Here is a 27,669-nt window from a genome sequence, read left to right as displayed (position 1 = left end):
CAGTCAAGAGGCCGGTATTTCATCAACAGACCTTTTATACTGTTAAGTCATTAAATTTTCTTTGCTATTTGAGAATTTTAAGATTTAACAGAAACTGGCAAAGCTAGGACACTCAGTCTTAGAGTAGAACTTAAAGCACAGAGCTGAAGATATTTCTTTCATAAAGACAAACTAAAAAATATTTATTAATCCAAATTTTCAAATTCTTAAAATGTTACTTCTGATATTATTTAATCTTTAAACAGTTAAGTTGATGTTTTTCCTTTCTTCTAGAAGTGAATGCCTTGTAAGTTCACATGATAGAAGAAATGTTTGCTTTTGAACTCATGCACAACTGGTTTAAAGCTTGCATGTAACTTGTTAATTATTTTCCAAGCAGAAAATATGTATATTTAAGTGGACCTTCACACTTGTGGGTCATCAAAGCTGTGATATGTTTTTTGAATCTATGGAAAGAAATTGTCAAAAATTAAAACTGAAAAATAGGACTCAAAATTGCTATTCTGTAAAGCAGTGTATTATTCTGAGCTCTCTTTCTGACATTCTTATGTAAGTTCTTATAAAATTTTATATAATATGGACAGTGAATATTTTCTTTATTGATTATTGTTGGATACTGGCAATATTACAATTTTTTAAAAACACCTCAGTACCTCCTTTGTATACCCAGTTTCCTTAACTCAGCAAAGTTTGTTCTGCTTGTATGTATGAAGCATATGGCTTTCAAGAAACCAAAAATACTGTATGGACAATGTAAATAGTTGAGTTACAGATGACAAAAACTATTTTTAAATAGTTACTGTTATTATGAAAGGATTTTTTTGAACAGTGATCTGTATACTCAATTGACTTGCAGATAGCATAAGACTGGGAGAAGTGTAACATCTAATGGCACGACTATATTCAAAAATTATCCCTGAAAACCCAAGCTATGGTTGTGATGTGATGATGCCATTCAAAAGGATAAATGCAAAGTGGTGTAGCTATGTAGGGGTGGTTTATGTGGTTGGCACAGTATAAAGGAAAATGGTGTAGGGAGATGTTCCTTAGCAGAGAATCAGGGAGCCATAATATGTGAGTTGAGCTGTAGCCAGCATTGTTAAAGAGATTAATGTCATACAGGAATGTGCAGACAGTAGCCAGGAAGCACCATGAGGAAGTTTCCACACTGCCAAGCTTTGCTAAGATCTCACCTGGCATGGCAAAGCCTTCTTTGGACAACATTCTTCAAAAGTTATGAGGAGCAGATGAAATTCAGTGGAGAGTAATAAGAAGGAATAATTAAATGTCTAAGAAACATATGTATTAAGAAAGAATCAAACACATGAGGTGATTTAGCCTCCTGAAGAGAAAATCCCAGGGGATGAAGGAGAGGGACAAATCTTTAATTATGCAGAATGCTGCTGAAACATGAAAGGAAATAATCTCTTCTCCATGCCTCTGGTTGTGCAGGAGAAAGGAGTAGACAGAAGTTGTATTAGGGAGAATTCAGCTGGATAGGGAAAACCTTTCATGGAAAGAAAACTTAAAATGCTTGCAGTTTGTCTAGGGCTTGTGTGGAAACTGTGAAAATCTTAAGGAGCAGGTTGGCAAATATCTGCTAGAAGAGACAAAAGTATATCTGGTCCCATGCTGGGACAAGAGAATGGACTAAGTGACTTTTGGAAGTGTCTTAGAAAGACACTTTTGAAAGACAGTTTTGAAAGTATCTTCCAGCACTGCTTATTTGTGGTAGTTTCATTAATTTATTAATGATCAAGATTTATTTTTGTGATTATTTTAAACTTGCAGGGAGAAAATTGAACAGAAATATTGTGTATTGCTGTAACTTTATAATTTTATTTCTTTTTCTTACTTTAATGACTTACAGAGAACTGTTCTACCTGGGTACATTGTGGGACACTGGGGAGAACAGATGTCTGAAGAAATTCTTATACTATCCAAACATATCGAGGCATTTTCCACTTGAAATCACTGCCAGTGTCTGAGTCTGTAATGGATTTCAAAATATGTCTGACTGTCCACTTTTGCTGATGAAAATACTGATCTACAGTGAATCTGGGGAGGACAAAATGTGGTGGGAGGAGGCTGAAAAAGAATCAGTAGTGTCTCAAAACATAATGTATCATGTTACAAATTTCAGTTTTGCTCTGGAGAAAGTATTTTTGAAAAACCATTGCCCAAGTATCCTTATAGGCAGAGGCAGGGTTAGTCTGACACTTTTGGACGTGAATTTTATACCACAAAATCACAGAATGGTTGAGGTTGGAAAAGACCTCTGGAGGTCATCTTGTCCAACCCACCTTCTCAGGCTGGATCACCTAGGGCCAGTTGTTTAGAACTATGTCCAGATGGATTTTGAATATCTCCAGGGATGAGGACTCTGGAACCTCTGTGGGCAAGAGTGCTAGTGCTAGAGTGAAAAGTATTTCCTTCTGATAAGAGGGAGTCTGTTGTGCTTCAGTGTGTGCCTATTTCTCTGATCCTGTCACTGGACACTGATGAAAAGAGCCTGGGTCCATTCTCTTTGCACCTTTCCTCCAGGTGTCAGGATTTACTAATAGGATCCCCTCCCTGAACTTTTTCTTCTCTAGGCTAAGCAGTTCAAGCTCTCTGTCTATCCTCATGTGAGAGATGCTTCAGTCTCTTAACCATCTTTTCGGCCTTTTGGTGGACTGTCTCCAACATGTCCATGTCTCTCTTGAACTGGGGAGCCCAGAAGTGGATACAGAATTCTAGGTGTGACCTCATCAGTGCTGAATAAAGGGAAGGATCTCACTGTTCTTCATTAGGATTTGGTGGTCCTGTGCCTAAGGGTTTGACTTGGAGTTTATATTTTTGTTTTCCATGAATCTCAGAGCATTATGTAATATTATTAGGCTCTAATCAAAATAAAGAGATTCCCATGCTAGGAGGCACTAAAGATTCAACTAGTGTAATATTGTGTATTGGCAGTGCCCAGGAATGAATATCTGAGAACACACATAAGGAGAGGGTTATGCATAGACTAATTCTGATACAGGTATTTTAGTGGCTTCCTGGGGCAATGGCTGCGTGCATGTTGCTGCATTTATTTCATGACCATTAGGAATCTATTTACCATCACTATCTGCAGTCCCATTTTAAACCTATTTGTATTTTTGGCTTCAGAACTTGGTGAAAATAAGTTCTACAATTTAATTATCTACTTTATCGAGGAGTTGTGACTCTTTGTTTGCTTTAAACCTACTCCGCGATATTTTCATTGGGAAGTGCTAGTCTTGTATTATGTGATTCCTTATATACTTTGTCTATACTATGTATAACATTCACACATTTCTATTACATTCCATGCAGTCTATTATATTTCATACATTTATTCCTTCAAGCTGCAGAGGCAGCTTCTGTGAAAGGCACTCTGTTCTTTTGTTGCCTTATCTCCTTTTAAAAATGCTGTCCTGAATTAAGGGTGATCAGTGTTCCTCACAGTATCAAATATGAGAGTTCTGTGAATTTATACAGTAAGTTAAGGAAAGAAAGTTTCTAGAGTTTGCTGCTTAAAGATATCCAAATATTGAAAAGATGGTGTTTTTTTTTTTCCCTTTTCCCATGAACATTTTTGTTTATTTTCAGGCTGGAAGTTTAGTTACTTGTTTAGAACTGTAAGAGATTGATCATTGACTTTGACAGCAGAAATTGAGCCTCTTTTCTTGTTTTGATAGTTATGAGCGCATTATTAATAAACAGTAGAAAAAATACAGTCAATATCAAAAGTCATTAAGCATAATGCTTTTTGTATCTAAACCATTTCAAAATAAATAGAACAAAATATTTCATTGCCTTTTTGTTCTTTCCCTAGACTAATTCTAGGAGAGATCAAAAAATGTGCATTGTTTAGCACAACATTGGGATTTTTGCTGCTAATAATGTCTTTTCAATAAATAAATATTTATATGTTTTTCTGGAAGTTATGTTGTCACAACAAGGAAATGAAGATTGAAAATTATTGTAAAATGATACCAAGTAAAACCTTTTTCTGCATGTTTTTTTGTAAACTAATTTTTCTACTGGTAGACCACACCTGCAAAACAGTAAAATTTTCAATGAAATGCCTTTTCCTGTAGTCTTGAAGGGAAAGATTTTTAAAAAATTGAATTCCATAAACAACTGCAAATGAAAGAAATAATTTTTCAAAAATGCTTGATTTTTACGTTTTTACTCCTTTGCTATTTGGAATGTCAGGTATTACCAAGTTTTCACAATAGTCTATGTGATCACACACATATAGTTTTTTTAACGTGCTCTGTTGATATAAAGTCACATAATGAAAAGTTTTCAGTATTTGAATGTGTGTACTGTAAAGAACAGGGACTATATTCATAGAGAAGACAGTGTCATTATTCCAAATCTCCTTTATGCAACATTGTTTCATAAACTTGCACCACAAACCAGAATAAATTTCTAGATGCAGTACATACAACATTTTTTCATTTATGATGCAAATTCAGTCTTACTAGTCCCCAAAGTCAGCATTTGATAAGTAGACTTTCTTTGGTTAGATATGTTATTTTCTTCATGAAATTAGACTTGTCTGATAAGGAAATGTTCTTCATACTTTAGTCAGTGTCTGAATTAAAGCAATCTTTGAAATAGATTACTCCATTTATAAGAATCTCTAATCAATTCTTGTTAAAATAGATTGGCATTTCTTAAATATCTAACATAAATCAATGGATTATAATTTTTGTGTTCTAAATTTACTGCATAAAGAACACCTCTACCAACCACTAGGTAGTTTTGAATGTCTTCAAATTATCTACTCCACCTGTGATAGCAAGCCCATAGCAAACATTAACAATTATTTAATACAGTTTACACTATATATAGTCAGTGGGTTTATTTACAGTCTGTGCAGTTCCTGTTCAGAATGTTTTTTAACGGAACCTGTTGAAAATAACACATTCCACTTGAAGAAATACTTTTCTGAAAGAGAAAAATAGGTCTCTGCAGCCAACAGACTTGTGAAATTGAAGTAATGAGAAGACACACTCTACAGTGTTAATTTTCTTAGACAGTAAGATAGAAAGGAATCAGAGAATAAATGAGCTCAAAATGAAATTATAATTTGCAGTATAAAAAAATGCAAGGAGATTGTAACTATTTCAAAGTAAAATATAGATCCACAAATACCTCCTAACAATAAAACTTATTTTGTCTCCAAGGTACCAAAACAACCTCTGTTGTTTGATTCTGATGACTTATTAGGACTCTTACTGTTACCATTTGCAATATGATATTGCGTTTGTATGGTGGCCCTGGACCTTTTTCAAACATTTTCTTCAAAATATTTATTACAAGAAAACCTTATTTATGTTGGTTGAATTGTTCACAATGTTGGTGAGGTTAAGACAGTAGTAATTTCTTCACTGGAAAGGGTGGTTAAACATTGGAATGAGCTGCCCAGGGAAGTGATGGACTCACCATCCCTGGAAGTGTTCCAGAAACGACTGGACGTGGCACATGGTGCTGTGGTTCAGTTGACATGGTGGTGTTTGGTCAGAGTATTTGGACTCGATTTTTTACTCGAGGTAATTTCCAACCTTATTGATTCTATGAATATGATGGAGCTGGGTTCTATCAGAAGGCCAAGATAGACGTTTTGGGAACAGGTAAATATAATGATCATAAGAAATATATTTTTATATTTAAATTGGAATCCAACTGGTCTATTTTAATCCTAAAACATACAAGGACTTGGAATTTGACAGAGGAATCCACAGGATGTGATAGTTCAAAGATAATAGATTTCTCATTTTTTGATAAATTAAGAAAGTTTGTTAATTAGGAATTGAAAAAAATGTCAGGGACAATGTGAGAAACATATTATCTCTTTGTGAAAGAAAAAACTAAACTTTGAAATAAAAATCAAATAGTATGATACAATGAAGAATTTCTTGAGAATCTGGGGTTAAATAACAGACTTTCATATAGAAAGAAGAATGCAACCAAAAATACTTAGCTGGCAAGCAGTTAGCATTATGGGCAAGGAGAAAGTGGAAAAAAGTCCCCCAAACTGAGATAATCTGTGTTTACATATTTTACTCAAATAAGAAATTGGATAAAATAATAATAAAGAGAAATAGTACTACTTATTTATATAGTAGGGCTGAATTGGAGCTATATCTGAACAATTTCGTGTACTGAATTCTCTAGACATTTTGTGTTATGCAACGTAGTAAGAAGTAAAAACATGACATGACTGAAGGATGGAATGTCTCCATATGTATTTACATATAGGTGTAAATGAACCCAATGCTGTATATAAAACACAGACAGCAATATGTTGTAACATACAGCAGCTCCTAAAAGCTTTGTGGGAGAGTATTTTCTCTCTAATTTTTGTAATTTCTCAGAGTTTGTGAATGTCACAGGCTGTGGCGCTGCTAATATGCTGACAACATCCTGATTTGAACTGCTTTCCAAAAGAAATAGACAGTACCCCTAGAGGGATGACAGGTTGTCTGAATGAGATAAGCAAATAGATTTAGAAAATGCTGGCTTAAGCTTAACTTAAACAAGACAGAAGTGATACTCTTATGAAAAGAGGAAAGCCTGTTAAGCATGCGGCTGAATCAGTGACCTCGGTTTCCAATGGAATCTGCCTTCAGGACAGTGACAAGAGGGGTTCTTGCAAAATATAGGGGCTGTACAGTCATTTTAGCATTAACTGTAACCATAATGAATGTGTTAATTTTTATTTTCCAAAGAATTGTGCATTTCATTCTGTGAAGAACTGATGATAAAGATCATGCAGCAAGTTCAGTTTTTATGAAGTTTATCAAATCTTGTCTTAGGAAGGTCAACATTTCCAGAGAAGATCAAATCACAGCTGCTGCACTGTACTGGCTCTGCATTATTCACAAAAATGTACAGTCTTTCTCCTTAAAATGACAGGGTATATTATATGTTGTGAGCAGAAGGGATGTGAACCTTATTTTACTTACAATATCACTAGTTATTCCAAATATTCCAAAAAGTGGCATAAGATGCTTTTGACTTGTCAAATGAAGGTTGAACCTTGCTTTCCCTAGTGTTTGTGATAATTTTAGACTGCAAATGATCATTTACACTTGTAGTAACATGTGGCTGCTCAATATAGTTCCTGTCCCTTCTCTGGTGCCAAGTGAGCACTTTCTCTCAAACTCCAGTTTGAAGGGTGTGACTATCCATGCACTCCTTCAAAATGCTTCTACTTTCCCATGCAATTTTCAGTCCATTACAGATATCTCTTTGTTCTTTTGTTTGTTTGATTGCTTTTGTATTTGTTAGGGACTAGGCTGGCAAAGAATGGCTGTTTTTGCTCGGGCATTCTGATGAAACTATGCTGAAAATATGAAAAAACAAAATTTAATAATTGTTTCAAATACAGATCTACATTATAGAGACATCTACTTTTTTATTTTGAAGTGACTATTCAGTGCACCCAAAACTGCTGCTATCTGTAGAGCTTTTTTCCTCTATTATGTATCAATTTCTAACCATTTATGGTGTAGACCCTTTTTTTATTAATGTCAATTTGAGGCAAATCCAAGTTTGCAGAAGTAACTTTTTAATAGCTATTTTTTTTACCAATGAAATATTGTCATATGCAACATATTCTTAGCTTTCTTGTAGAATTTCTGTTTTGTAGAAATAATCTCTTACATTCATGAAGATGACTTGGCACAGACTAAGCATAAGAAAAGAAAAAGACTAAGCATAAGAAAAGAAAAAGAATATATTCTGGTACTTATGACTTGTTTGCAGGTTGATAAAAACTATTATCAGTATTTTTGTAAATTTACCTTACTGTTCAGGCAGGGAACATTTATCTTTTGATATTTGGATAGAAAATAAAGAATACAGAAGTGTTATTACACTTATCAATACTGGCCAGGTTCGTGATTCTCATTGTGAACATAACAAATATCAAAACCTGAATTTTCACGGGATTTATATTATCTGAGTCACTTTTCATAGCATTCTCTAAGTAATTTATTTGCCCTCTGGTAATTTTTTGTTATTGATTCAATATTCCCATTGGGAATATAGGCCAAGCACAAAAGCTTTATCCTATGGAAATACAGTTAGGATGCTTGAAACTGAAAATAAGTTTGGGAGCTCAGTGGTTCTACAGCCTTCCTGTATAGGCAGAATCCTTGTGTGAAACCTAAAGGAGAAAACCAGATGGTACAGCCAGGCTGTACTTGGTCTTGGTCTGTTTCTGGGCTCCAGTTACCTGAGACAATTCCTTATAATAACAAAAAAACTATTTTCATAGACCATCTTTTTCAAACTCAAGATTTCCCTTTTTCTAGTTCAAAGATTTCTGTGTCCATCTCTCTCTGGCAAGCTTTATCTCCAAAAGTGTTTTTTTTTTTTTTTTTTTCCCCTCTTTGGGCTTTTCCACTCTGTTATCTGTGGTTTTCTCCCACACAAATTATTTTTTGTCAGTATTTTCTGTGATTCTGAAAATTTAAATTTCAGTTAATACTAGTGGATTTGAAGAATAGCTCAACGCATTATAGTGCTGTCTGCATTATCTAGTTTAAAAATATGTCAGAATAGATTCTTATAGGTTAGTGTTCTTGTTGCCGTTGAGTTTTCCAAGACAAAATAATGAGCTCAGCAGTCAGATTCATAAAATCAAAGGATGTTGGAACTAGTTAGCAGCCTCAGTGGAACTGATCTCTCTCTTCCCTAAAGCCATGCTCCTGTGAGTCATGCACTACCCTGGTAGTACTGTAAATGTGAGGAGTATGTTCAGGGTGCACTCACACAATACAGCAGAGTTATGAGTGTCTGTTCCCATCACTTGGGAAATATGTTTATGGCACAGTTAACTTGGGCTTGTTTTGGGCATTACAGCTTCTGTTTCCACGTGAAAACTCCTGACCTGAGCTCTCTGTTGTGTTCAACACCTGTAAGCAGGCTCTCCTGGTACTACAGGGTAAGAGCTAATTTCTCCAAGGAAAGGTCTCTCTAGACCTTTTCCATGAGGCTCTAGTTCAAAACAGTCCTTCAGTACCTCTCCTCAAATTTTTTCTCATCACCTTCTTTCAACCTGCTTTTATCCTCTTAACATTTCACCGGGAAAAACTCAGAATTACTTTAATCAAAGTGAAATAACCCCTGAAAATATTGAGAAATCACACATGCAGGACTAAGGTAGAGGTGGTAGCTTGTTTGGTTTTTGGACAGCAGTAGCTTTCTCACACATTAATCCCTGGTTTTTTTCTTTTTCCCATATAAACTGGTACTAAGAAAGCATGACCAAAAGATACTTTCATAGCTTCTGCTGTACGTGTTACTGAGTGATTGAAAAGTTTCCAAAAATAACTAGGAGATATTTTTTAATTATTGGATGAATTGGGAAGACTGCTGATGAAAAATTTGAAGTCAGAAATGTACAAAAGATTATTTAGTAGTAAAAAATAACATTTCCTGAAACAATCAAACTGAGTTTACTGATGATTTTTAATTATTTATATCAAATACATTGAACTTCTTAAATCAGTAGTGATTAGTATAATAACAAAGGCCTTCAAAGGGTAATTTTAATGAGTGGTAATTTGATATTAAAAAATTTTAAATATTTTTATTTTGAATCACAGAGATATTAAGAGGAGAAAAGAACATAATGAAAAATGTTGAATAAATATTCAAGAAAGAGGAGAGATTTAGCCATCATGGTTGAATCAATTATGAAACTGCAACTGCCTAACTACCCTCAGGAAGTTGGATCAAATTCTTAGAAAAGTAAAAATTAGGTTAATGAACCAATACGCAGTTTCAGAACCAGGAAGCAAGTTCTAAACCAGTTCATACCAGTAACTCTAGAAGTGCTGGTGGATGCCTTTTATCTCCATTGAGTTTCTTTGGTAAAGAAAGATGTTTCGAACTTCACAAATGTTACCTGTGTGGTTTAAGTCCTACATCTTAATGTTGGCTACTGAATGCAAGTACTGAGAGTAGTTTGTACCTCGGAAATGACTTCTACAAATGACCCAGCTGCGGGTAGAGCTGAATGTTAATATGAGGTATTGAGCACTTCCAGCTGCTCATGATACCAGTGGAAACAGTGGTTGCTTTTCATGCTAAGTTTCACATAGCAGTGGGTATTTTTGCCTACTTGCAGGTTGAAAGCAGAACCAGACCTGTCAGTCATCAGTATCTGGGGAATTTCTGTTCCCTGGAGTCAGGAAACACAATTAGGCTTGCTGGAAATACAATTAGGATTCCCAGCTGCAGAACTTTTCAGATGAAAGTTCAGTAATGTTGGTTACATGTTTTTAAAGTCCCAACTCCTTTCAATAACATTTCTGCTTAATTGATAGCTATGAGTCAGTGTTGTGTTTGTCTTTGGGAGGGTTTATTCTCTCAGCTGTGTACTTTTATTTGGGCGTATTTGCAGTGGTTGATTGTAATACAAGTTTGAATGAGTGAGGGTGAGTAAAGTGTTCTTTTCATTGTTGTCTTGTTTTATCTCTTTGATAAGGAGTAGTTGGAGCATTTTGTAAATTAATTAGATAAAGTAAAATTAAATATTCATGCTTTAATTGAGAAGGTGTGGAGGGGCAGCAAGGCTAGAGGAGAGAAATGTCTATTTATTCTCTCTTATTTAAGGCAAGAAAGGACTAGACTGATTTAGAAAGGCTGACTACAGGATGTGGAGCTCTGCCATGTTTACCTAGGGAACACATACTACATGAGACAATTGTCCTTTATCACCAGGAGCAAATTTTTGTGATGTGCTGGCAGTCTTCACTTTAGTCCTGGTTTTGGAGATTTGAGGATGACTGAACAGATAGTCGAAACATTCAGGTGTGCTCCAAGAGGACCATGGTCCTTAAAGTATTTATATCATGAAACTCTCCATCAGCTCTTCTGTTTTACAGTTGAATGCGTCTTTTTATTTTTTTCAACATCATCGTTCCCATTTGCTTTTATTTGCACCCTCATGGGTGGCTTTCTGCTATCATTGATTTTACAGAAGAAGGAAATTCACTTATCTCTTCTGAAAGATGTTTTCCAGCTTATGGTCTGTATAGAGAGAAAGTTGAAGTAAATTCATAGTGATGTGGCTCCTGGAGTATCTTGGACTCAGAACAAACATAGACAGATGGTGCCAGGGTGAGTTGATCAGAAGCCTGGGGTGAGGAGGAATACTACTGAGTACAAAGTCTCATCTATGAGTAATATTAACAGACGGTGAAGATTGTCACAGAGCAAAAAAAAAAAAGGCACTGTCACAGAAAAAAAAATCCAGTTTTTATTTGGGCCTATTTGGAATTTGAATCTGTCACAAATTGATTCAATGACTTCAGAATTTGAAAGGTGGTCAGTAATTTTAGTTATACATTCTACATGTCACATTTTTCTCACCGTTTAGGAATCTTTGCACCCATTTGTATATTCCCTGGTTCCACAGCTGATTACCAGAGGTAAGTTTTTTTAGGAAATAGATTTTCTTGTTTCAGTGCAAGGATGTAAAGAAGAGAGAACTTGGGTTTTGTCGTCAGGAACACAGTCAGACTTCTCATCTGAGGTGTACTTTGTCTGTGTATGCAGACTGTGTCAGAAAACAGTTTTGGAACAGTTGTGGATACCCCCATTTCCCAATTATGTACCTAAGAGCAAAACATGTTTTATTGTTTCTAGTGCAGTGTTCACCAACAGGATGAAACCCACTAACATTTGTGTGAAAAGGATCTGATTAACAGGTAACTTCAGAAACAGCAGAATGCTGTCCATTTCAAAATTAAATGTGAATTTAAGGTAGCAAATTCTCTCTAACCTTACTTCATCACATCTAGTGATGATGCTGCGTTCTCCTCTTTACAGTATCTATGTTGACTCTCTTAAGAAAATATTATGCTTTCTGTTCTTTTGGACACTATTATTAAAAGATTTGTTATTGGATTTGGGACTCCACTGTGTATATATCCTAGCTATTACAATATGAATTACCTATGTATGAATATTTTTTCTTTGCTTAGACATGCAACATTGATGAGTTGTGATAATCCTAGGATCAAAACTTTATCTCCTCTAGTGATTTGTTTAAGTACTGGCTCTTATATCCCAGCCAATGCCTTTGCCTCTTTTTCGACTCTTCCTTTAGAGACCTTGGAAAGAGAGAAGTGAGATTTATATAAAATAAGCTTATTTTTGGGTGTCCAGATTTAAAGAGAGCTTTTGTTCCAATGTTGGAAACCCCCTGTTACAAAGATCCTATTGGAACAGCTTAGTTACAAAAGCAGAAAGAATTGAAAATACATCAGTAATGATATCATGTCTTCTTTGAATCACTATTCTTTGAATAGTGATGTCTAGTCAATCCTAGGTACAAAAGACATGTAAAATAAGAATGGCAATTGATTTTGGACATGATTTATTTTCTATAGGTGGAATTGACCAAGTTCTGCAGTAGGAATGATAATAAATATTTTTTTCCCCTCCAAATTGTATTCCACAATGTCTGTAATTAGGATAGGAGATCTGTTTATATATATTGTTTTTCTAAACAGAAGTACTCCAGGAGAAGGCTTTAATAAACTGATATAAGAATCTTGACCGAGAAAAGTATTCAAGCTTTATAGGAAAACAGATATTCACAGTGCTGTCTCTGGAATAGCTCCTGTCCTTTGAGTGGCAGTGTCCTCACTCCCTCTGCTAGTTCAGGGGGCCTGCTGTTACTGCATCCTTCCACTCTGCAGGGTTATGGGCAGCAGGCCCACTGGTGGCCTGACTTCATTCTCTTACAACCCTCATTTATACCCAGTAACTCTGAGCTCTTAATGGTTAACTAATAAACTTTAATTAAGGGGTTAAAGGATTTACATATAGGATTAAATTCTGATCTTCTCTCTGATACTGATTCTTTGGCATGGTTTTGTACAACTCCAATTATTTGGAAAACTTGAGCATTATCTCTCAGAAATAGTATTAGATTAACTATTAGTTATGCATTTCTGAGGCACAAATTTTTTTTCCATCATTACCAAATACTTTTAATCTAAAATAGAGAAATACTACTGCAACCTAATTTGACATTATATTTTACTTCTAAGAAGCAAAGTTTAAGTTTTTCACTAAAGAGGAAGTATGGAGGCATGGATTTAGATAAAATTAGTATGGGGGAGACTGTTACACACCTTGCTCATACACTTACAAAAACACAGTCCTACAAGTGAGAACATGTCTCTTGGTTTGTGAGTTCCTTCCTCATAAGAAAAAAAAAGAAAAATTACATTAGCACCATGAAAATAATTTGTGTTTTGGCCTTACTTCCTGTTCCTTTAAAAGTATGAACACTATGGAAAATTACAGGCTTCTGAGAACTGGCAAACTGTTTCAAAAGGCTCTCCCCCTCTAGTGCTGCTGGCAATGTGGCTCCACCAGTGATACTTTTACAGTAAAAATACTGACACAGTCAAAACCAGGATGCACCACAAATAATTGCAAACACCACTTCTGGTGGTGATTATTCAGCATCAAACATGTTGGTGTAGTTTGCTTAGGTGAAACTGAGACAACTATGATGAGCACAACTGAGACTTGCTTACACTCACTTTCCTAGCATTGCTCAAATTTATTTCCTGTTTGTTAAAAAAAGAAAATCATCAAGATAGGAACACTCCTGTCACAGAAGTAAAAAGATAGGACTACTTAATAATTGAAAGTGCTCATGAATGTTGTAAACAATGTGGAATGAACTCGTTCTAATCATGATACTGTAATGTCAGGAGGTGTTACATTTCGGAGCCTAGACACTGTGACCTATTATTTAACATGTATTTATTTTGGCTGTGTGTGTAATTGTCTAATGAAAAAGTAGTTTTGGCTTTCATAGTAAGGATAAAAAAGTTTATCACGGTAACTTAGTTATTTTTGGCATTTCTGAAACTACAGGTGTGAAGTGAACGACTTCCTATTGTAAGTGAATCAGTGATGCAAAAAAGTAACCCGAGTGACTGTGAGAAATACTATCTCTGCTGGAGATGCCCTTTATAACTGTAATAATGTTGCAATGTGCTTAATTGACAGAACTGAATTAGCCTCTTTTTCAGCCAAATACTGCATAGCTTTAAAATGAAATTTAGAGTGAAGTAATTAAAAGTATGATTTATGAAAACAAGTAAAATATAAGATAAACTGTGAAACTTCCTATAAGTGAATAATTTGGACAGAACAGTAATTTGTATACTTTTAATAATGAGGCTGTTTAAAAAATAAAGGTCCAGTAAGTAAAAAGTATATAGATGTGCCTCAGATTTCTTAAAACTGATATTTTTTAGAATTCCCAGCATGACAGTATCAGAAAAAATGCAGAAATAGTCAACATGCAGTTATATTTCTAATGTTTTCACATTAACGTAGCATTTCTGCCTCAAAACATAGCAATCAAATGAATAAGGAAGAATCATGTAGCAGTAGCTATAAAAATGAGCATGTTTTTAAGTACAAAATGTAGAATGACAGAATAGAAATAGAGTATAAGAGGAAAATTTTATGAGAGCCAAGTATTTTTCTCAGCGATTTAGATTTAAGGTGAGAAATTTTGTGTAGGGTATGAAAGTTTGGGTACATCTGCCTCGACGTTGTATGGAAAATATCCAAATAGGAGTCTTAGGTTTTGCATAAAGCTCATAAAGTAATATGTTATGCTGCAATGTGTTTGTTGCAATAGCTGCAAAATAATCCTATTTCTAGTTTATAGAGTGGTTTTCGGTTACCAAAAAAAAAAGTCATGAGATGTTATTTCCCTTCTGTTTAGCAAGGAGCTCTGACTATTCTTCCTGGAGATCTGCTCTTCCTGGAGACTGTTTTACCTGGAGGTCTTTTGTGGTTGATTGACTTACAGGTCTAGAGAAATTTTGGTTTTTGGTTGGGATTTTTCTAATAGCTAGACTACTGCACATGGTGGTCATGATTCTAAATGTGTATGATGCCATGTCTGATGTGCCTATTTTACAGCAATATCCAGGCTACAGATTTTTCCTGTCCTTTATGCCTTCTCTCATAGAAATTAAGGATAGATACTGGTCATCATTAAGATGAGACTGAATCCAGGAAGACTTCTTTTTTCCTATGACTGTTTCTGAAAACTTCACTTGCACTAGTCCAAAGTGCTTAGCAGCAGCAGTATGTCACGGTATTATGGTATCAGTACAACTGAAGAGTCAAATAGTACAGTGTATTTTAAGGTGTCTCTGATTGTAGCCTTTCTAATATTCAGTAAATCTTGAGCTCATGTTGCATCATTGCCCTTAGATGCAACAGTTCCAAAAGTTTCCTTCTGTCACTATGACTGTTTTTCCAAACTTGAAATGCAATTGTTCTTTCCTACCAGAATTTTCAGAAAATTGTTTAAGTAAGTGAAGTTGAAGTTATCTGAGTATGTAAAGCACGCAGAGTGACTGCTTACATCTTTTTTTAAAATAAATTAGGTAAAAAAATTTGATCATAATTATCTGCAATTTTTAATCTATAATCTTGCCTTTACCTATTATAACTGGGATGAAATATAAATGAAATGACCCAACTTTAAAGATCCTGTTCTTGTGCTTTCTCACATACACTTCCTGGCAGCCTACTTGTACTGTAAATTCAACTGCTCGGTCCTGTTCTTCATTGCCAGCTGAGGTTTAGTTCTTACAGCTTCAGCAATTTATCAAAGCAGCTCCTTTGGGATAGTGTGGAATGCGAACACAGGGACAAGGCCCATGGAAGTGGAGATAAAATATTTTTAACTGCATGAATGCAGTTGTGGAATGAACTTGGAAATTTTCCTTGGAGAGTCAGGCACTTTTTCAATTACAACTGGCATGGTTAATCTTACTTTGTACGAGACCTAAAATTACCTGGGAAGTGTTGGCCTTGTCACAAGGGTAAAGAGCAGAAGGAAAACTACCACTGTTGTGTATAATAATATTGATGTAGTTTACCCACTTGACACTTAAACTTTAAAAAACAGAGTCTAACTGATACTTCCAGAAGGTACAGAAGTAGATGACAAAATTTGTCAGAAGAAAAATGAAAAATTTTAATGGAGAAAGAATTAAAAATTTAGCCAAGAAAATTCATTTTAGAATCAATTGAGAGCAACATGGTAGGAATAGACAGACTCATAATGGTTTAAGAAACGATTTTCTAATTATTTTTCTAGTGCATGAGCAGCTAATGAGAAAGAGGAAAAAATACCCCAGTGTAATGCCAAAATATATGAAAGTTGTGGAAACTTCTATTGTAAGATAGGATTTTAAATAAGAGTCAGAAAATGATAACTGGAGCCTTCTGGATTACACTGAAATAGAACACAGAGTGGTGTGAAGATATTCAAAGCTGTAAAGTAATTTCCATATGGAGTTAGGAAGGAACTTTCCTTACTTACAGGAGGTTACTTTCCTAATTGTCAGCTGTGGAGAGATTAGGGAGTTTTGTCTGAATGATTTGGCCATTGTTAAACTCTTGAAGGAATGTGATATTCTCTTTAATTTTAAATGTCCATATTACTTATTATAGCCAAGAAAGTTTTGACAAAGATCTAGGTAAATTGGATATTTTAACTATATTCTGACTGCTTAAAACTTAGTCGTGACTTTCTAGCTTTTTGTATATTATATACCGTAAAAGTACAATGAAATACTCAGTAAAAGATTAATTTTAACAAACAAGGAACAATTACAAAGATACCATTTCTCAATGTAATCTTGCAGTTAGATTGAACTGCTGAGGAAAAGGTAGAAGCAAGTATCTGCTGTTCTGAGGAAAACTGGAAGTAACAGGTACAGCCAGGGGTTATCTACTTCTTTTTTCCTTTATATGCATCTTGTCTAGCTTTACCTTGATATCATTGAAACTACACAGAAATATGATAACATTAATTGATTCAACCCTTTATAGTCCATATGTTCATCCTCTCTATGTTCCCTTTTTCTTGTAGCCACGTTCAGGACTATTGTACTTAGCTATTGTTCTCTGCTCCCTTGTCAACAAAGAGCAGTCTCGCTGCTGCTAATAAGCAAAGTTAATAAACAAAGGCTGCAGTTTTATTCAATACTGAGCATTGTAAACAGAAAAAAATAGGTGAGGTAATCCTCTCAGTCCCAGCTAGGCTTTTTGTCTAGCTGGTGTATTGATTCACAGTCATATCATCTTTGTTTATTAAAATGGAGTGGCTTTTTTTCCGCATCCTTTCTTGTACTTTTTTTACTGAGTTTCTGAATGTGTTAAAATAAACTAGATTCAGTGACACGACTTCATCTGTAGTTACAAATTTATTTAGGGTCATGCTAAATTAATGAATTCATTATGACATCAGAATGAGTGCAATGGGAGAATATTTTCTATTTTGTGAGGGAGGTCAAACAAACTGAGAACAAAATGTGGTAAAATGTGACCTGCAAACCTTTATGGAAAGCAAGTGGAGAAAAGACAGAATGGAACCAGGGCAACTTGAAGACATCATCTTGGCCTTGTATTTTACTTGTAAGAATGACTAGTATGAGGTTCCCACCAGCAGAGAATATTTGGGTTCATTCCTGAGCATGAGGCGAATGCTGTTAGAGTATTACAGATGTCTTTACCCTGCTCCCTTGCATGGCAAAGAGAGACTGAAACAGATCTGGATAGTTTGGGATGCCGATTATGTCTGCTGTAGTTGGCTTTTCCCACTTGAGTTACAACTAAGCATCAGCATGAGTATAAACCAAGGGCATGACCATTTCACAACCACACTCCTTTCTTCCCATTCTCTTAGCTCTTTTTCTTCTCTTCAGCACTTCAGGCACAGTCAGTCTAACTCACTGAGATTTAGAGTATAATATTCACTTAGAATATAAATTTATGTCTTTTACAATATTCATTCATGAAAATTATCCAAAAACATAAAGTTGTATATGTGTGAACTTACTTTAACTGTGTCTGTGCCTTTTTAACACACCTTTGGTCACGTTTTTTTTTTAATTATTATTTTTGTATTTGTTTTTAAATTTTTATTCAATAATAGTATTATATTGATAAAGAAAAACTTCTGTAATTGAGGAGCAGGTAGTATTTTTCTTAGTGTGAACAAGATTATATCTTTTGTATGTAAGTAAATCTTTCACTATGTTTAGGACCTCCCCCAAAATTTCATAGGCTCTTTAAAGATGTTCTGCACTTAAAATTGCATCACTGTTCCTGTGTTCCTATTTCATGGTAATGAATAACACAGAATAATTAAAGTACATATTCCTTAATAGTTTAGAGTTTGGGAAACATGAAAACGATGGTTTTTTTCTAGTCAGCCCCACCTGTAAACCAACTCAAACTGTAAAGGGTGAAAAAGATAAAAATATCAGAGATTTGTTTCTACTGACAATTACAGGAGGAGTCACTCTAGAAGAAAAATTACAATATTTGACATTGCTGAACATGGTTGTTATTGTCACTATCGGGCTTATATTTAACCTTCTTTATCTAAACAAAATACTTAAAATGCTGGGAAAAATCTCTATTTAATAATTTTTAAAGTGGGGAAAAATGAATTTCCCACCTGAAAAAAGATAAGGTGGAGCTCATTTTCTGATAGATTCTTCACAGGAATAGATAAAAAAAAATTGGATTATTTATACAAAGTGGAACTCTCATAGTAGAGACTATGCACAGTTTTGAGATAAGCTTGTGAGTTACTATATCTGCACAGATTTGTTGGATTCAGGGCAGGTAGAAATTCAAATCTTGGTCTCTTGCATTTCAGGCAAACACCCAAATGAATTGGATTTTATGGTATCGTCTATTTTCTGGATATTATATCTGAGATATAAAAGAAAACGTTAGTGAAAGTTTAGCTAAAACTGGTACTTTTAGCAGGAAGTAAAAGTAAGTGCCTCTGACTAGCTCTTTTAAATATCTTAGATTTCTCCTAGTTTTTGTAAATTCCAGGTATGTGGGTGTGTTTTTTAGGCTCTTTCAATTTACATTCTCTGAATATATTTTGATATATTTTTTTTTAATCTGAAGTCTAAGCTTAGACATTTCACTTAGATATCTGATTCCAAAGTTAAACCTACTAAGAGTAGAAAATGGTTAAATTTTATTTGAGGAAAGCCGACAGAAACAGTATGTCAATTCCAATGAGATGGTAGAGAATTTACCAGCAAGAAAGTTAAAAGTGCTGTGACTTGAGTTCACAGAGATCTCTGCTGACATCTGCTTCCTGCCAATATTTCATTTTCACTGATATGAAAGTTGAAAACTCTGTGTGAATGTGAATTCACTCTTGTGAATGGCTTCAAGACTGTAGTTGTGTTACCTGACTGGGTACGATAATCCAGTAGTTTTAAACAGAATTGGATATGAGGTTCTTGTTTGAAGTTAGATGTGAGTCTTTAATTGCTTAGGAAGTTTTCCTTACCTGGTAGACTTAAAGCAGAGTCATGGTCTTCTGAAAAGAATTTTGTGTGATGCCCCTTCTCATTTCAGTGGAATATGGGCAAAACCATCATTTTGCAATTAAGAAAAGTTCTATTTTGCGATGCTGAACTTTGGTTTGTTTTGTCTTTTTTTTTTTTTTTATTAATTTCTGTTTTGTAGACTGCACACATCCATATGAAAGCATATACTGAAAATATTGCTGCCTATTGCATTACATGGAATTGAAAGTAAATATCAGTTCATTGATCAAACTTTGAGAGAGTTAACTATTCTCACAATAGTTTGTAAAAAGCATGAAGAAGTTGGTTTTTTTCTGTTGGTAAAAGTGGTCACTTTTTTTTTTTTCCCGTCACTGCTGAATTAAATAATTGTTGTTGGGTACTTTTCCTTATGATTCTGCTTGACTTCGTATTTCCTGTCTGATTCCACACAGCCATTGCCAATTATATAATAATAGAAATGTTCTTTGAAAAGGATCTCTGAACTGACCTCCTACTCAATGCATTGTTATTGCAAATGCTGGGTCAGGGCAACAGGTGCTTTGTCTAGGTGGGTTTTGAAATCCTCCAAGAACAGAGATCCCACAGCCCCTTGAGACAACCTATTCCAGTGGTGCACCGCCTGCCTAATGAATATGCTTCTCCTAATGCCCAACCTGAACCTCCTCTCCATGTGCTGTTACAGTGCCTTTTGCCCTTTTATTTGGATTTTTGACTACCAGGAAGAATTTGTCTCTGTAATTTTTCCAGGTAATTTTTAGATCAGATGGCTATTTTCAGGCAGGTGTTAGATCACTCCTCTTCACTGGATTGAACAAACCCAGCTTCTGTTTGTACCTTGCAGATTACATGCTCTAGGAACATGACTATATATATATATATATTTTTTTTTTTTTTTTCCAGTTTGTCAACATCCCTCATGAACTGGCAGACTGCAGTCTGGACACTGTATTCCAGGTGCAGCCTTGCCAGTGCCAGCTAAAGGGAATAAATTACTTCCTGCTGCTTATACTCTTGCTAATTTGACCCCATGTGTAATTTGTCCAATTTGTAATGTGAGCACACACACCACTGGCTCATTGTCTGGTTTCCACCCTATTTTCCAGGGTTTCCCATCAGCAGAGCTGCTGTTCAGCCTGTTGTTTCCCAGCCTCTACCAATGCATGGAGTTATATATATATAAGTTTTATATATATGTAAGAATAATATTCATTGAGAAGAGAAGTAGGTGTGCTAGGTGACAGGTTAGCTGGTACTATGATAAAAGCAGAAACTTTAAGTGTACAGTACAGGGAAGAATGTCATGTGCTACTAGAGAGTCACTGCCACCAGGCAGAAAAATCATTAAATGAATGGACTTGGCAGAACTGAAAGCGCACAAACTCTTTTTGAAGCCTGGATTCCAGCCACATCCGTGCTCTGTGCCTGGGAATAGGAAATGAGCACGGGCTACATTAGTAATAAAACTTTGAGAGAAGTGTAGCCAGGAAATAAGCAATGGCTGTGAGACTCACAGCTGGCCTAAACATCCTGGATACTTACTTAACAGTCACCCTTTTAGTGGTAGATTTTAAGCAGCTTTGGAAATTTCAGGCATATTTATGTGAACTTTTGGAAGGCAGGAATAGTTTCAGAACCTCTTGTCAATAATATTGTTTTTTTGTTTTGGTAAAAAGCTGGAAGTTTTATGGACATTTTGGGGGGATGGAAAAAAAAATGTTCTGTACAATACTAAGAGACATCCGACTGATAAACTTGCTTTTCTTACTTGCCTTTGACATGGATTTTGAGACTCTCACAGTTTACTGCTTTTTGATTGATATTGAATTTCTCATTCTTGGAAAGGTGTGAGGGAGCAAGGATAAGCAGAATTAAATTAAGTCCCTTCCTGAACAAAACAAGTATTCGAATAGTAACTATTTCTTGACCTTGACACAGCAACCCAAGCTCTTACAAACAGTTGCTTTTGACATTGAGAAGTCCTCTATGAAGCTTTCTTGGATATGATGTTTTACAGGACAAAGAAAATCTTGACTAGTCATGTAAGTCTCATGAACTTCACCACTGTAACTTCCAGCAGACACAAGTATGATTCAGGGAACTTCATCAAGAGATGAAAATGAGCAGAACTTAATTGCCAATTTTTTAGCCTAATTTTTCATTATCATTTGGTGTTTTCATAAATTCATACCAAGTTCTACTTCTCCTCTAAAATTTATAATTATTATTAAAGTACATATATTTTTGAAACAAATTTAATAAAGGAGAGAGACTTTCCATCATACAGCTAGATGGCTTTTGCTATTGAGACCATTGTCAGAATATACATATATAAGGGTTATAAATATACATTGCTGAGTTTTCTACCTAAATCATTTGTTAATGTGTGGTTTGGTATAGTTATCTGGGTTTACAACCAACACAACTTCCTTATCATGCATAAGAATAAGGTTTTTCGTTATGGATAAGCATTTTGACCTAAAATGCACCCCCTGTATGGAACCCTTTTTTGCACTGTAAGAGAGACATTGAGGTGCTGGAGTGAGTCCAGAGAGGGGCAAGGAAGGTGGTGAAAGAACTGGAGCACAAGTCTCATGAGGAGTGGCTGAGGAAGCTGGGGATCTTGAGCCTGGAGCAAAGGAGGCTGAAGAAGAGACCTTATCACTCTCTCCAATTACCTGAAAGGAGGTTTTAGCAGGGGGTCTTCTCCCAGGTAACAAGCAACAGGACAAGAGGAAATGACCTATAGTTGTACCGAGGGAGTTTTACATTGGATAGTAAGAAAAATTTCTTCACAGAAAGGGTTTTCAAGCATTTGAACAGGCTGTCCAGGGAAGTATTTGAGTCACCATCCCTGAAGGTATTTAAAAGACTCATGGATGAGGCACCTGGGGACATGGTTTAGTAGTGGAATTAAGTTAATGGTTTGACTCAACGATCTTAAAGGCCTATTCCAACCTAAATGGTTCTATGAATCATGGATGGATCTGGACCACTTGCATTAACAGAGTAACTCACTGGATATAAGAACTGGAAATTGTAGCTGTGGGACACCCTAGTTCAGTTCCAGGCTCTGAAGTTTGCCTTGGTACTGGTTACTTTCTTTCCCTGGTAACTGAAGTCCTGAGCCCTCTCAGGCAACAATGTTCAGAGTTAAAACATGAGTGCAACTTGAACAAAATGGAGTTTTATTTGCACTATGTTTTCTGAAAAGTAGATGTTGAACATTTTTTACTAAATGTGTTTTAGATACCGTTCAATTCTAAACACTTAATTATTGCTGCATGTTATCAGCTTAATTTTTGGCTTAAACCTGTTCAGGCTGGATGAGCAAAAAAAAAAATTATTTATCTACAAAATAGACTTCCTAAAATGAATATTTTGTATTTTGTTTCAAGTATGCATATTCATCTCAAGTGGTTCTGCTTAGTAAGTAGAACACATATTGTGTGTGACTGAATATTTCATGGATTCTTCTGTGTTTATTTTTTTCTGATAGCTATCAATACATGTCATATTTTTCTTGGAACAGAAAAAGATATCGTAAAGAACTACTGTGACAGATGATAAATTGTTTCCTACTAGAACAAGGATTTTATAAAACTACTCTGTATAACCTTGAAAAGTTTATACTTTGAGGGAAAAGTTGTGACCTTTAGATAGATTCTTGTGCTCAAGAGGAAAGAAAAGTGAAATTATTTCAGTACATGAGGCTTAAGATTTGGCAAGAGGCTTGTGCTTTTTATGCATCAGTGAGACTGGTAAGCAAATAATCATACAAACAAAGGCTGTAGATTATAAGGAAGCCACAAAACTGAATGGAGCCTAAAAATAAACTTGGAGTTCAGCATAGTTAATATGCTTTAAATGAAGAATGCAATGTTAAGCAAAATTAAAAGGCAAGCAAGGTCTCAGAGCTTTCATGTGTTATTGGTGGAAACAGGCCAGACTACCAACTACCAATTATATACTGTTGTCAGTGTAAAACACTGAAATGTGCGAGGTTTCCAGATTTCTAAATTTTGTTTTCAACTTCATTCAGCTCTTTCTTATTAGTAACTCATGTCCTGCCCTATTCAACAGTCAACAGTGAGCTCTGTTGAATCAGTGAGGAGGCAGAGGAAGCCCCTCACCCTGACTCCCCCAATGGCTTTTAAGGCAATGACGTCCCACCCATCCTTCCCGTGGATGCCTCAGACAAGACCCCTGTCCCTGCCCCGCTGCAGGCCAGGAGGCTCGGGAATGTGGAAGGGCTGAAAGTGAGAGAAAAGCATGCCACTGTTATTCTGAGTCCACACTGCTGTGCCCTGAGGCCAGCCTGTGGACTCAGAATTGATATCACAGTGGCAGAAGCAGGTATATTAGACAAATGACACATAAGCAAGATGAAGTGGCCCTGCTTTCCCTCTTTCTGGGAAAGGGTCAGTGGCAGTTGAGAGCTCAAGGCAGCAGTTTGGGACACAGGGGAAGAGGAAGGCCTCCAGCCTCCTGTATTGCCTGATGGAGAGAGCGAGCTGCCTATTTATTCCTACAATTCCTCTGTAATGTAAAATATGTTCTTAGGGTAGTTTTCCTGAAAAACAAAGCAAATCCCAACAATTCTTGCCATATGTTTGAATATCTATGGTAAATAACTGCTTGAATTAATCTTTAAGTGACTCTGTGCAATATTTGTTTTTACAAGAGCCTCTAACACTTCTGATGAAATAGTTTTTCATCATTAATTTATTTCTGATCTATATAAAGAATAATCAGCCACTATGTATGCTGAAGAAAGTTGGTCATCTGGATTTAGTGTTTTTTCTGGGAGGTTGTTTTTTGTTCTATTTTTTAATAACCTAAACTCAAGAATCTCTAGAAGTATAATTCTAAGGAAAAATAAATGTCTTTTGCAATTTTAGTATTTTTTTCTTAGGTTACCTTTTTAATGTTTCTTAGAAAGGGCTTCATTTTTGGGGTTTTGCTTGATCTTATTCAAGGAACTAAAAATCTGCTTAAATTAGATTAATAACTTTTAGTTTGCTAGAATGTGCAGACTCTATTAGCAAATTTAGTGAGTTGAATTCCATGCTATGAATTTAAATATCACTGTTCAGACCCTTTGAATGACAAGGAAAACAGAGAAGACAAAGTTCTTTTTGTTTCCTCTTTGTACTTGAATCTCTTACAATACGCTATGTCACATTTTCCATAGTTTTCAGAATCTAGGAGAGCTAAAAGATTATGACTTTTTACAATGAAAATTAAATTTCCCATAACATCATTTACTTCAGAAACAGGGGTTTTGAGAAAAAGCTGCCATTATAAATCATGAAATAAATCCATAAGTTTGGTCATAGTGAGAGGTGCCTAATTATCATATATGGAGATTTGATAATTGCAGACTCAGAAATATGAATGAAGTAGCATGACTGAAAGACTCATTGCAATTCTGTACACACATGGCCACTGGCTATGCATGTGTTTCCAGTTCTGCAAATGGAAAGTAAATGTGTCTGTGTGTCTTAAACTATCATTCCTGGATTTTACACCTAAGGTAGTCTCATACCTTACGTTTTACATAAGGTGGTAGTTCCTATCTAATGATTTGAATGGCTTAAATGATTTATAATCACTTGTTAAGATGAGGTAACTTATTATGGGCTTGAACCCGATGATTGAAAAGTCATTGAAAACGTATTTTAGAATCATTATTCTATGCAGTATTGTTAGATAAATGAAGATAAACTCTATCAAGAGAAGATATCTGCATCTGTCTGATAGAATTAGGTGAAAGAACACTTGGAAGAATGAATTTGATTTTTTTCCCACTGCAGTTAACCAGTTTATTGTCTAGTGCTATGGGCTCTTGGATCACTCAACCTGTTTCTTACTGTTGTATTTTCAGCACACAGCTGGTCACATCCCAAGTCAAAGTTACTTCTCTTTGTAACAGCTGGGCTGTGAGCTGAATGCTATCAATGCTGAGCTTCCTCCTAGAATTTAGTTATAATGAAAAAGAATGTAACACTTCTGGAGCATCATAAATTAAATTTATTTGCTTTACTACAGTATTTCACTCTGATTTGTATTTTACTTGTATTTGTATGTTCTCTTCTGCAGAAAACTACATCAGCAGTTTGAAATGTATAAGGAGCAAGTGAAGAAGATGGGTGAAGAATCACAGCAGCAGCAGGAGCAGAAGGGTGATGCCCCAACCTGTGGTATCTGCCACAAAACAAAATTTGCTGATGGCTGTGGCCATAACTGTTCATATTGCCAAACGAAATTCTGTGCGCGCTGTGGAGGAAGAGTGTCTTTGCGGTCAAATAAGGTATGGAGTCATGAGAGTTTAACAAACTTCTCCTAAACTCAGTATCTCTTATTCATTGCTTATGCACACAAATCACATAACTACTGAAACAGATTTCCTTTAAGGAGGTAATGATATCTACTTCTGGGGCTTTTAAGACATCTGTCCTCATTTCATGTAATTTCCAGCTGCAGATGGATTTATGATTATGGCTTTTAAGTTAATATGTATAATTTTTCGACTAACAAACTCATGAAAGGACAATTCTTTGATTGGAGGATGAGTCTCTATTTAAGACAGGGAAGTATATCTAGTGATCTCCTGAGACACTGATTATTACAAAGTAGAGCAAGGCTTTGTTTCTCTCTTTCCTTGCCCAGGCTCTTCTGCACAAGATTATGGTAAAATTAGTGTTAGAATATTATATATAATATACTACTGTGCTTTTAAACCTTTATTATCTATTATACATATACACATATATTATTCATATTTATATATACATACACATGCAAATGTCAAACTATTTTTAGGAAATAATTAAATGCATTAACATATATTGTTGCAACTAGTATATACTTGTGTTTATTGTATAACAATAGGCAAAAAACACTGAGTTTTTTTAAAAAGTTGCATGATAGAGTAAAAAATTCAGCACAACTGAAGTAATCAAAGAAAACTGTTGAGATCAGTTTATTCAACATTTCAGGTATAGTGTTCAGATCTGATACACAGAATCTGTCTCATATTCTGACAGATACTTGTAGAAGATCTATGACAATACTCCAGCTGTATTAGGCTAGTCTTTTGTGGAAAAACAATTTTTAAAGCAACAAAATAATGTAATATTTTAATATTTATTATTAAAATATTATTATATGGTTTATTTCCATTTTTTTTTCTGTAATATGCTCTTTGCAAATACCATTCAATCAGCAAATATTATCTTTTGGAAGCTAGGAGACTGGTATGTACTTCTTTGTCTAAGATGGAAAGGTAGGTTTAAATAATGGACTGAAGTTTTTGATTGACAAAGTAAATAATAATAAAATTATAAAAATATACAAAAGTATGATAATATTTCCTGATGATTAATGTAACTAAGATTATATGTAAGTGTCTCAAATTGCCTTGGATTTCATTAAGATAATTTAAAAATGTTGTCTTCAGTAAGTTCACATATTTTTATTTGTTTTTTATAACTAACTAAATTGTTGCCGGTAATAAGAGAGATAATAATTTCTGAAGTAATTTCATCTGATTATGAATGCCAATGATGACAGATATTTGAGTCATTATGCCTACATACTTGCAAACATAGAAAAAGTGCATTAGGGAGAAGGCTTCATTTCCTAATACAGCATTTACACTTTCCTTGGGATGGAGCATTTGAATGTGGCAGATATTTGTCTGAAGTCTCTTGACAGATTTGCAGTGAGATTCTTCCACAGCCTCTTTGGTAATTTGCTCCAGTGCTTCACCATGCTCACCACAGAAAGATTTTTTTTACCATCTAACCTAAATCTGTCTTTTTGTAAGCTGGCTTCTCCATTCAGTCTATTGTGAGTCTGTTCTGAAACTCTTCTCAACTGGTGTTTTTTTCTACTACTGTTGCTAATTTAGTGTGAGGCTTTTCTGTCTCATTCATTTTTATCCTAGATAATTGCTGAACAGAGTGTCTCTAGACTGATCCCTTGTGAGGCTCCACTGGTGATACCTTTCCCTCAAAAAAAGCCTGACCATTTAGTCCTGTCTTTTTCTTCTTTTCTTTTCATTAATTGAGTTTTTCATGGATAAATTTATTCCTATTCCATGGCAGTTGAGATTCTTTAAAAGTCTGTAGTTCCAACTAAGCAGTAGGAATAAATCCCTTTTTCTCACTTTCTCTGTGTCTCCTTGGAAGAATTCTAATACAGACACAAATTCCCTCTACTAAAG

General features: G+C 35.1%; 1 protein-coding gene across 49 annotated transcripts in view; it reads left to right on the top strand.

Annotated features, from left to right (window-relative positions):
• RIMS2 (regulating synaptic membrane exocytosis 2) overlaps nt 1–27,669 on the top strand; it is a 442,383-nt gene that overhangs the window by 61,043 nt on the left and 353,671 nt on the right. For all 49 annotated transcript variants that reach the window (XM_050323983.1, XM_050323815.1, XM_050323785.1 and 46 more), the window contains one exon: nt 25,542–25,752. In XM_050323983.1, coding sequence (XP_050179940.1) covers nt 25,542–25,752 — 211 coding nt within the window. The remainder of the gene's footprint in view (nt 1–25,541; nt 25,753–27,669) is intronic.

Source organism: Myiozetetes cayanensis, unplaced genomic scaffold (genome assembly GCF_022539395.1).
Source record: "Myiozetetes cayanensis isolate MyiCay16 unplaced genomic scaffold, myiCay2020 scf1, whole genome shotgun sequence".
NCBI lineage: Eukaryota > Metazoa > Chordata > Aves > Passeriformes > Tyrannidae > Myiozetetes > Myiozetetes cayanensis.
The sequence above is the reverse complement of the archived record's forward strand: the minus strand, read 5'-3'. Positions and strand labels throughout refer to the sequence as shown.